We start from the raw sequence: 12,024 nt of genomic DNA, 5'->3' as shown, positions 1-12,024 counted from the left end.
ATTTGAAAATGTGATTTGTTCGTGCCAAGGGTGAATAGTATAATAGTAAATTACATTTTCTCGATGGCTGTGGAATGCCTGTCTGCAAGGGGCCGTTAAATAAGGCCTAGTTGGATATTATAGATTGAATACCCCTATCTATTGATGCTGCGGCCCGCGGGTCATCGCAAATTAGGAAATTGGCCCGCGAGCACATTTTAGTTTGAGACCTCTGCCATAGATTATGATAAAATTCAATGATACGTACGGTACAACATGTAAAACTGAACACAACACCTTGAGATTAATACAGCAACAAGCTATATATCCAGGAATCCAGATAATGTATTTTACTTTCACATTGATTTGTTCATAGATGCTTCATTTAGATTCGAAATATTATGGAAATGACCAAATTATACCTTACACAAATCTCCAGCCCAAGCTCATACAAATTTGAGAACCTGCAAAGTCTTTGAATATTGTTTTTATGCAAGCAAAGCATTGGGAATTATAGTAATACGCAGCCTGTCAAGTGGGTTGCCGGTGAACCCAGCCTCACAAACCCAGCCCTCGGTGAACCCAGCCCTCGGTGAACTCGGCCCTCGGTGAACTCGGCCCTCGGAAAATTTTGTATTCACGGATTGAGTAAGCGGGGGAGATAACGCGACGCTCACATACTCTACGTGTTTGTTTTGTGGTATTCATGGTGTTTCTCGAATACTATGGACCTCGGTGAATTCCGCCCCCGAACAATTTTGAATTAAAGCTGGGAGCTGGGATATTAGGGTTGGCGGAGGTAGGATATTAGGGTTGGTGGAGGTGGGATATTCGCAGGCCGTGTTATTTTTGGCATATGCCAAAACTGCCAAAAATAACTTATTTTTGGCATTTTTCTATTTTTAATTTTGGCAGTTTTGGCATCGTCCTCTAAATAGATAGATAGTTTCAGCCTCGAATTAGTCACAAAAACGCTTTATTTGGGCTAGTTTGTCAAAAGACACCACAAAATGTGCAGCATCCACGTATAATCAGTGCCAACAAACAATAAGAAGAAAAAACCTAACGATTTCATAGGTTAATAATATCAAACGAAACCACAAAATGTGCAGTATCCATCGGACTCGGTGCCAATAAGCAAAAAAAAAGCCTAACAAACACGCTCAATAGCTGATTGTTACAGCTGTTGAATAGACTTAAATCGTTTGCACTGTAACAGTGCTTCCAAACTCAGGTCAGCTAAGTTTCTCCTAAATTCATTTCTCGCCCAGCGAATCTGGGAAATATCGGCTTCAACAGTAGCCGTTGAGGGAAAGAATGTTGCCAGTCATCCACAAAAGGTTTTCCGAGCTTCAAAATCTTTGGAGGGCCGAACCGGCTTCCATGCATCATGAAAAGAGATCACTTCGCCAGTGCCATCGATCTCATCGCGGAAAGAATTTTCTTCCTGATCCTTTTCCAGGAGTTTCCTATGTTGTCTCTCAACACATTCCATTTAGTAGCCCGACTATCATTTCTCCTTCAGTCTACCGATATATTTTCGGAGGACTTTTGTCACTTCAGGTGGCTTTAATATTACAAACTTGCATGGAAGAGTCCTGGGAAGATTATCTTGTTTAAGAACATTGACGCAACAAGACTGTCTTGTAAAACGAGACTATGCAGCTCAGAAATAGCCAGACAGTTTGTTGCGTCACAATGTTCAACTCGATCACAATGCAAAAATCGTGGTTGATTTTAGGGGTTCCAGCTCCATGAGCAGAATATAATTTATATTTTAATAATCAGTACTGCGGCAGCTTCTCATTGATGCCCGTTTTATCAAATTTAGTGCTCGACAAGCCGGTCAAAAATGGTCGTAAAATTGCCTTTGGACAAATGGAAAGTATGACGTAAACCAAATGCAGTCAGCCGTTCAATCACGCCGTGCCCACACCATTTAGGACACCATGCTTTCACCCCTAATGGGTGGGCTGGACCCAGATTAAGAAACCTGCCTGTCACAAACGCTCTTCTCGCTTGTAACGCGGTCCTGTTAACACAACACCACGAACGAAATACACTATTTGGCAGGCCGCGTTATTTTTGGCATATGCCAAAAATTGCTTATTTTTGGCATTTTCAAATTTTTATTTTTGGCAGTTTTGGCATCTGGCTCCTGAAATGCCAAAAATAACACGGCCTGGATATTCGGGTTGGTGGAGGTAGGATATTAGGGTTGTCGGAGGTGGGATATTAGGGTTGAGGGAGGGGGGATATTAGGGTTGCCGTAGGTGGGATCTTAGGGTTGGTGGAGGGGGGATATTAGGGTTGCCGGAGGTGGGATATTAGGGTTGGGGAAGGGGGGATATTAGGGTTGGTGGAGGTGGCATATTAGGGTTGCCGGAGGTGGGATATTAGGGTTGGCGGAGGTAGGATATTAGGGTTGGTGGAGGTGGGATATTAGGGTTGCCGGAGGTGGAATATTAGGGTTGGGGGAGGGGGATATTAGCGTTGGCGGAGGTGAGATATTAGGGTTGATGGAGGTGGGATATTAGGGTTGGCGGAGGTAGGATATTAGGGTTGGTGGGGGTGGGATATTAGGGTTGCCGGAGGTGGGATATTACATATTAGGGTTGCCGGAGGTGGAATATTAGGGTTGGGGGAGGGGGGATATTAGCGTTGCCGGAGGTGAGATATTAGGGTTGATGGAGGTGGGATATTAGGGTTGGTGCAGGTGGGATATTAGGGTTGAGTTCACCGAGGTCTGAGTTCACTGGTAATCCCACAATCAATGTGGCACCACATGCTGCACGCATCGCATTTCAATGACTGCGTGATCTACGCATGCCCTGACCTCCTTACAAGATCGACAAATCAGTTGATAATAACATTATTAGTTTAATAATTTATAATAATACTTGGTAATACACTTAATTACAAAAGTCCCCGAGGGCCGAGTTCACCGAGGGCTGGGTTCACCGAGGGCTGGGTTCACCGAGGGCTGGGTTTGTGAGGCTGGGTTCACTGGTAATCGTCAAGTGTCAAGATATTACGATACTGCAAAATCGGCTATGACAACTCAACTGCAAGACACTGATGAAATGAGACTACGGGAAATCCTTTTCTGTACCTGCAATGCTTTGAAGGGCTACCTGAAGCCTGGAACATTGGTGTACATCTCGAGTTACTCCATAAAATGAACCGGTATGAAAAACGACCTTAGTTAACATGACTCAAGTGCGTCTGAGTATTATTGATAATGTTATTCAATAATTATAGGGGAGTAAAGGAAGAGCTTATATAATATCGAAATTTGGAAACAGCGAAACTGTATAAGATTTCACGAAAATTAGACCTCATATCTTTCGTAGTAAACTCCCTCTGTATCTGTAGTCTATCAAATTTAACAAAACAACGTCACCTCCAGAACGGCGATGGTACGGAACTGATTTTTGTCGTGAATTGGCTCAATATATAAAACAAACGTGGGTCTAGTATAGTAAGCCATAAGACATAAATAATTCCACGATACATTGCAATTTAGTCAATTAGTCACGTCCCGCTATGACGCTATCCATCTAAAGATGAGTAAAATGCCTCTTTCCTGTCTCTGTCTTCTGCGGTTTGTTTTGCGAATTGCTCAAACGGAACAACCAAGCAGATTACCGGAGAATCCGGTCTCATAGGAATATATTTTGGTCGCTAAACAGGCAACTATAACTATAGATTACTAACCTACGAAGGTTAGTAATCTATACTATAACTATAACTAACGTAAACCAGTGCTAGGCTTTTGGCGTTTTGATGAATGCCGTGTAATTATTTGACATCGAAATCACTATATTGGACTTTTCACCAATACGACTCGCAAGAACTTTAAGTAACCAACAACGGGTGCAGTCCAGTGGTGACGATAATCACCTGCTGCACGGGCCACCCGGTTCGATTCCGAGACGGAGGTTATTCTGTGCATCACTCCCCCCGTTTCGCTGTTTTACGTTGAAAAAGACCCGATGAAAGGGCGCACTCACAACGCATGGAAAGAGCAAGACATCAGGCAATAGGTCGGGGTGTAGGGCAGTTTAAGAGACTGCAACTGGTCGTTAGGTATCCTCCCATCTGCTCATTACATCGCGCTGTGCGTGTTACAGATGAAAATATAATTTGACGATTATTATTGATTGTTGATATGTAGTAGAGTAGAGATGTCAGCGCCATCGCTTTCCAAGACCGGATCCAATGTGGTAGCATGCAGAGGAAGATGGTTGAGCTGTTTCAATAATCTTGCAGCTCCTTCGCATCTCCATCGTCAAAACACCTCCATGGTGCTGCCTCAAGCATCGATTGAATTTTATTCCACCTAAGGTCCGGTCATTTTCCCGTACGAGATCACATTTAAAATGCATGGAGATCACGTATTGGGAAAACGCAAACTCCAGAAACGGCGCGTTTTATAATAGGCTATATTGTTCTCGACTTGATTTTCACCCGCCAATTTCTCGCTGAATCGTGAAATTATTATGGTATCGTGTTTTCCCTTGAAAACGCTCTCACCTCTCCGCAACTAGGATATTATAACCCCCATAGTGGAATGCGTCTTGTGAGGGATACTTTTTGAACCCTTTTCTGAAGTATAGTTATCAGCACACACGTGGTGCAAAAGATCAATGGTTCACAAGCGTCACTTTCCAAATAATATTGACAATCGTAAATATTGATCTAATTGTATCATGGTTATGTACTATACTGCCTTCTTTAGGAGAATTTGTGCTCGTTTTTCAGGAAATCGACAATGTCCTCCGAGGACGCCCAATCATTTCCTCCTTTTCGGCAATTCGTCCTCCTTTATAGCATAATTCAGAGCCAGGCAATTGTACAGGCACAACTAAAAACGATTTAAATGACACGAAACGTGGAATCGGGACGCTCGAGTGGGTCTTTCAGGAGTCGAGACGGAAGAGTGACCTTTTTTAGTCAACACTACAGAATTTCCTGTAAAGATTTTCAAATTACCATTTTTCTCGTCCTCTATTACATATATTTTGATTTGTAAAAAGTGTCCTATTTTCTGGATCTCAAAATATGGTAACTGCAAGCTATGCTAACGCAGGACCGGGAAACACGAGGATTGAGGATAAGATAATATTTCATTATCAATACACCAGCATTAGCTTATAATTTGGATATCAAATTGCTGATTCCAGAGTTTACTCCACGTCAGATTTATTCATTCAAGCGGATGGGTTTTATGCCGGAGGCGATACAGTCACAGTTAACTGATCTTGTAGCAAAGTCCAATTAAGCAATGTTGTAAAATGTTCATGCGTCTGGACTTGTGGAGATTGTTTTTCTAGGTTGACTATACTCTATTATGATGTGATATCGACCAGGCTTTGATCTGTGAAGGAGATGGGATGGGATTCTTGAAAGTTGATCGTGACTTGTCAAATGACTGAAATGTGGACTTACCTCCTGGTTAAATCCGACATGTTCATATTCAGTTCATGGAGCACTACAATACTGTTTATATTTGATACCATACTAAGGCGGATGAATAATGTTATATCAACAATGCTTGCAATAAATCCAATGGCTATATATTGTCGTTACGTTAAGGTTAAATTTGGCCATTCTGAATGTTCGTTCACTTGGTACGCTACATATGGTCAAATGCGTCTGTTCAATTAGATGTTGCAGTAAATTTAAAGTAAAAGCCAATAGATAATCGGGAGGGATACACCAGAGTTTGTGTGCTCCGAAAATATCACAACCAGGAGTTTCTTTTAACGCAGAAAGCCCAGTGACAAACACGCATCAAAAATCAAAACATGGCACATCCGTCCATGAGGTGTCGATGCCCACGGGTTTTATCGAGACTAGGAAGAAGCTTCAAAAGAGTGAGAAAGGATTCCCCAGCCGTTTGTGAATTATTTATCGCCGTGTGCATACTGTGCATTTTGCTGATTGCAGGTGCGTGACCTCAGATAATATAATAATAGCAAACCTGGAACGGAATTCGTTTCCTTTCTAGATGTGTTATGGCTTGGGGCAGCGCATCGTCAGGAAATGAAAACAATCAAAGAACTACATAATCGCGATGTTGAGAAATTCCGAAAACAAGTCGATGTACAGGTGTCCACTATTTTTTAAAAACCAGTATCCCAATTTTAACTAGTAGCGCATATATATCTGTGTTATATTCCAGAGGTGGTCAGTAACGATACTTCATTTTTTGAAATGCTTCAAGTATATGTTGCCCACTCACAGTGGTTATGAATTATTTATACTGCTTCTACTGTTTGATAGTATTCAGTTTCTTAGGCAAAACTTGGCCTAGAATACTTATATTTATACTCACTTGTGAAACGCTACTTCTCTACTACTTGAATAGGAATTCACGGCGTTACTTCAATTTCTACTTGCATGATTACCAACGGTGACTTCTTTGACCACCTCTGTTGCATTCTCGCATCAAGCCATCTTCCTTGGAACACCGATTTGACAAAAATCATTTTTAATCCCGTGAATGGCGTCCGTAGCCTAGATATGTAGATATCCCTGTCCCAACTGAATATATAATAAGAGTTATAATTCGGCGAATCACGAACGAACGTTTCTTCGCACCCACCAAATCCAAACCTTTCATCACCCTTCGTATCTTTATTTGAAATCCATTCAGTACTTAAGAAATTTCATATATATCTACAATAGATTCATCAAGTGGATGAGGAGCACCAGAAAAAAGAAAAGGATGAAGTGGAGAAGCACAGTAAAGATGTTGATAGGATGAAAGTCCGCCACCAACAGGAATTAGAACGACAAATTAACTCTATTCAGAAAGAATTGAACAGTTTAATGTCCCTTTCCAAGGTCTATTGGGAAGAGCATGCGCTGGAACACAAAAAGGAGTAATATTAACATTTGACGCGACTTTGCTCCCGGACTGGTAAACTTCTCGATAGCATCACCGTAACGAAGGGCCAAACATGAGCTATAAAGCGATGCGATCAGGCGATAATCGAATTGAGCCTTCATGATGATGTCTAAAAATTAACGCTTAAATTTTGTAGTGCTGTGGTTTTATTGTCGACTTTTCCTATTTATACAAGCTTTTATAAGTCAATGCTCCGATTCTTACATTCCGTGTTTGATGAGAAGTAAGCTACACTAAAAGGTAAAGTCTGTCAAGTTTCCAATATTCACTTGCCCGAATTCAAATATTTGTGAGAATTCGAAAGCTTTTGGAAAACGCCACCATTTCTAAAATGCAGCGAAATACATCTCAATGAGTCGAATAAAACGACGCTGTCTGGAAACAAGTCCTATATTGCGGTAGCCTCTCTGCATTGAAAGGAACGTCGTATCATTATTGATATTGATGATTATGCAATCAGTCGGCGATTCGCAGGTGACGATTTGGCTCATTATCTTATCGTTATGGATACTTTACAGCAGGGGTGCCAAACTAACTTGCGTCGCGGGCCGAATTCAAACCTTCAGAGCACTCGCGGGCCGGACCAGTCAAATGATTTCAAAATGTTACCTCAAAATCCATGCCCCTTATGAATACTCAATTATCAAGCCTGTACTTGTACAATGTACATACGCTATATCACGAACCATAGGGTTCTGTTATATCAGCACCTTATTCGAAAACAACGGAATTGGCAAAATTACGATGATTTAATAGTTTTATAGACTGACGATATATATTTTTGCATGTGCCTGGTTCTTACTGACGTTTTCACTTCTGCAAATAACTACTTTTTGGTCCATTTCCAATAAAGCGGTGAACTCACTGTGCACTGTTTGCCCTCTCGGAATTGGGTGTCAATGGCAGCTGCTTGCAGACTTGGACAACTAGAACATTTTCCGCTTTTCCAAATTAGATTAGATTTAGATTACTGGCATTTCGATCTAATTTAGTGAAATTAGACAACTAGAATTATCTAGTTGTCCAAGTCTGGCTACTTGTTGCTGATGGTGACTGCAGTGTACCAGCAACACCACTTTCGGATGGTTATGTGGTACGTGGCTTATGAACATACTCGACATTTGCTGTCTTGAGGTATTATTTTATGAAGATATTTCATAACCATAAATGTCAACGTTTGTTAGAAATGTGCCGGATAATACAACCATTTTCCAGAACCACGCGCCTTATGTTTGACACCCCTGCTTCACAGTAAGAGTGATGCACACCAATGACATCATGCTTTGTTGCGATCCAATTTCAGGAATCAAGCCACTGCATGTGTAGACTGCATGAGCAGGGACGGGTAACATACGGCCCGCGGGCCGGATCCGGCCAGCGAAGGGATTTTGACCGGCCCGCAGAGAGTTTTGACCCTGGAAGTGAAATTATATTCTGAAAGTATTGACAAATTTTATGCGTCACAGAATGAATCCAAGTTTGCCTACGTGAGAAAGATGGATATGAAACTACTTGCTCTGTTAAGGTGTAGGCTACATATATTTTCGACCATGAACATTAACGATAAATGGTTGCGTTCCAATATAACTGATGTTAGCGTGCAGTCTTCACTAAAGGTTTCTACATACGACATGCAGCCAGAGTTCAAAGAACTTATTGACAACTCTGACCGATAATAGATGTCTGATTGACTGCAACTGCTACTGTGAATAAATTCATTAAATACTGTTTTTGGTCTCTATGCTATAAACTTAAAGTTTACATTAAATACGATTTATTCCTTGTAAAGGTGGATAAATACGCCATTAATGTATATACTCCTTTTAATCCGGCCCGCCAAGTGCTTCATTTTCCCATATCCGGCCTGCCGACCGGAGAAGTTGCCCGCCCCTGCACAGAGATATCTCGGTCCCATCATTGTTCATGAAACTTCAGGTTACTTATATGCGCTATGTTCTAGTGCTACATGTCTGCACAGCGCATAACTGAATATATAGTGCAAGTAGTTTGCCATGTTCATGTTTAATCGTTCATGTCTTGTGATGAGGATTTTCTCAGCTTGCGTATATTAATATTCTACAATTCCTTCACCCTTTTAAACATATCTGATTTTAATTTTGTTTCCATGGGAAGATCATAACTTCAATGTCGAACTCGAACTTTACGATGATGACCAACAGCCGCATTTCCCACTGCGTTATCTTAAATTGGACAACCAATTCTGCTATGAACGTTGGGTGATAGTTGATTGTTTTAGTGCAGTGGTTCTTAAACTTTTTAGACTGCGACCCAAATCTGACACAACCCTCACTTATAAAAAATAATCCATTTTTACGTATGCTACATTTTTACGGAAATGTATAACATATAGTTATTAGTTATAGAAGGCGCAGACAACAGTCGTGCGCAACGCAGCTCTACGAAACATGACTGACGCTCGCGATTTCAATTATTTTCTTCTGTGGGTCGCATTTCTACTACTGTCTACTCAGATTGCAAGGAGGGGACTATTCCGTAGCGACCATTTCGCCGACCGGACATATCAATATCGAAGGTTTTGGCCAACCAGAGACGGTCAATGTCGGTTCAGGTTTAATCGCCGCCGATGTTTTTAGCGCCGCACGTGGCCAAGCCGTGTTGGTCAAAACTTCATGTCTTCATGTGTCCCGACGCGAAAGGGGTTGGTCTCGAAATACCTGAGCAAAAAATATGCCCGCACCCGACGCACACCGCTGGACTAATGCAGCCCTACGGTCTCCGGCGGTGTTTCACAGAGAAGCCAATGTCGGGCAAAACTTATCACGAATCCATTCCAATTTGTGTAGCCTACTACAAAGGTCGGCATATTTTCATGATAAAGCCATATTGTAGTAAGGATTTTTCTACGTGCATCGCTTATTGCTAATAGAACTCAAATATCTTCGAAAAAATGAACAATTTATCCATAGGATATCGGGCGAAGCGCGACGAAAATTATTTGTTGCAAGAAATTCAACAAATGTTGAATACATATTAAAATTACAAGATCCCACTGATGCTGTCGCTACCCATACTTTAAGAACCCCTGTCTTAGTGTTTTCGCTTGGTTGTACGTAACATGTTGAAATTGAAACCAAAAGCGACTACTCAAATGATTCCGTTATATTCGAGAAGTTGGGTTGGTAATTGTCACTATGGTTTTCTGGGTCTTGTAATCTGATCATTACCGTGATAGCATTTTACGTTGGAGAAACATAAATAAATGCGACCACGTTGGAAGGAAAACTGTCTTGTGCATTTCTCGTAGTACACCGATCAGTGGTAATAACTAGGGCTCTATACATCATCCTCGATCGCACTGCAATTGCAGGGTCTTGAAAAATACAGAAATGAGAGTGGAGTGAGTGAAGTGTAACGAAATAGGTGCGGTCGAAAAATACCTATTATATTTATGTGGTGTGTAGCCCTGGCGTTATTTCCTTTGCGGTCGCATGAAAGGTACATATTTTAACCTTCCACATCCTCCATGATTTTATGACGTCGTTATGAGTGATACTCAAATACGCTACGGTTAATACTAGATTCGGACTAAAATCACTCGGGTAACTCCTACTCCTTGAGAACCCGGACACTGTGGTAACACAATAGTTTCAACCAGTGGCGGCTCGTCCTATAGGGCAACTGGGGCATTGCCCCACCTAAAATTCTGTTCAATAACAATTCTTTACCATTTATAGACGCACACCTATCTATATAAACCGAAATCACAGCGAAAATCGTATACTTCTTGTCCTTTCGCTTGTAAATGCCCATATATAGCGAAGTCTTTGCGAAAATCGAATTCTCTTCTGTGTTTTCGCTTTGCGAATGCCTAGCCGGGGCTTACCCCGGTAGCGCTCATAACAAGCTTTCACTGTCTATTCTCTCAAAACCGCGCACAATAAAGAAACGGTGATTTACTCTCTCCTATTCATAAAATTACCGAGCAACCGGGGCACGATAGCTCTGTGCCCTTAAGGTGTGATGTAACAATCGTATCTATGGCTGAACTCTGTTACCGTCATATGCGTTTAGTCGACCTTTGCTGGTATAGGTCGATTTTAATGGGGTTTCACACCATGAAAACTCTTGAAACTTGTTCTGTCATGTCGTGATGGTGGTATTTAACACTGCCCCAAGTTTCAGGGTTTCTACTTAAAGTTTAGGGTAGTAATTCCGTTTCCGAAGTTGAGTGTGTGCTGATCCGTCATGTATCGCAAACAGATTTTACTCAAAAGCCGGTATTGGTATCCATTGGTTTTGACGGTGTTCAATACTGAGATCGGTTATGACATTTGGCACGGTAAGTCTTAATGTTAGTATCGAACGCTGTACCAAGTTTTAAGTTTGTCACTGAACTGTGTTAGTGGTAATTTCGTTTCTTAATTCGAGTGAGAGCTGACTCGTCATTTGTCGCTAACAGATTATACGCAAAGCCGGTATTGGTCTCTATTGATTTTAACGATGCTCCTTACCTAGATCCGTCATAAGCTTTTGCACGGTATGTCTTGATTTTAGTATCGAACGCTGTGCCAAGTCTCAAGGTTGACACTCAATGATTAGGGCAGTAATTTCGTTATCAAGGTCGAGTATGGTAAAGATGTGCTCCGATCTGACACTTTAGCCTACAACACATTGCGGATTTCACGCAAAAGCCGGTGTATCTGCGGTACCGTTAAGTGAGATGATGATATCATTCTCAGTTTGCATTCAAATATTTACTTTGATCGTATATTCTCCAATGTCAATTTCATCGTGAAATTGTGGCCTTCAAGCCATTTGCGTACAACCCCCCCGTCACTTGATCAGCCTATTCCTCAGTAAATTTTACGCAAAATTCGGTGTTGGTCTGTTCGCATTAATTTTGACAGTGTACCATACCGAAAAGGGCCATGAGGCCACTTCTCGATAATGTCATGTAACAGTGTACCAAGTTTAGGGCTTTCATCCACGTATTTATTCGGTAATATATTTTTCAAAGGCGATTTCGCAGCAGACCTATAAGACAGTAATAAAAACGTATGTGTCGTGTTACAGTCTCCAGTTTCAAGGCCAAAATCTCTTATGCTGTACCGAGACCAAATTTCCGAGGCTGCTATTCCTAGTCCTTT

General features: G+C 41.4%; 2 protein-coding genes and 1 long non-coding RNA gene across 3 annotated transcripts in view; 2 read left to right on the top strand and 1 right to left on the bottom strand.

Annotated features, from left to right (window-relative positions):
• Positions 1 to 8,096, bottom strand: part of LOC145433900 (mitogen-activated protein kinase 1-like) — a 77,079-nt gene extending 68,983 nt beyond the window's left edge. Inside the window, exon 1 of the mRNA XM_080311154.1 lies at positions 8,092 to 8,096. The gene's annotated coding sequence lies outside the window, so the exon portion shown is untranslated. The remainder of the gene's footprint in view (positions 1 to 8,091) is intronic.
• LOC145433911 (uncharacterized) lies at positions 2,308 to 2,855 on the top strand. The gene is made up of 2 exons (XR_013913226.1): positions 2,308 to 2,436; positions 2,696 to 2,855. It is a non-coding gene; the product is annotated as an uncharacterized LOC145433911 (long non-coding RNA).
• LOC145433907 (uncharacterized) lies at positions 5,281 to 7,084 on the top strand. The gene is made up of 3 exons (XM_080311161.1): positions 5,281 to 5,931; positions 5,993 to 6,093; positions 6,673 to 7,084. The coding sequence occupies exons 1-3, from the start codon at positions 5,790 to 5,792 to the stop codon at positions 6,871 to 6,873; spliced, it is 444 nt and encodes a 147-aa protein (XP_080167287.1). The 5' UTR covers positions 5,281 to 5,789; the 3' UTR covers positions 6,874 to 7,084.
• Positions 8,097 to 12,024: the final 3,928 nt, after the last annotated feature.

This window comes from Botryllus schlosseri, chromosome 2, assembly GCF_051294905.1.
Source record: "Botryllus schlosseri isolate E-star chromosome 2, Bs_hap1, whole genome shotgun sequence".
In the NCBI taxonomy this organism is placed as follows: Eukaryota; Metazoa; Chordata; class Ascidiacea; order Stolidobranchia; family Styelidae; genus Botryllus; species Botryllus schlosseri.
The sequence above is the reverse complement of the archived record's forward strand: the minus strand, read 5'-3'. Positions and strand labels throughout refer to the sequence as shown.

Coding starts and splice junctions, on each gene's coding strand:
- LOC145433907 (XM_080311161.1), top strand. CDS start 5,790: ATGGCACATCCGTCCATGAGGTGTCGATGCCCACGGGTTTTATCGAGA. Junction 5,932..5,992: donor GTGCATTTTGCTGATTGCAG/GTGCGTGACCTC, acceptor TTTCCTTTCTAG/ATGTGTTATGGCTTGGGGCA. Junction 6,094..6,672: donor GAAAACAAGTCGATGTACAG/GTGTCCACTATT, acceptor TATCTACAATAG/ATTCATCAAGTGGATGAGGA.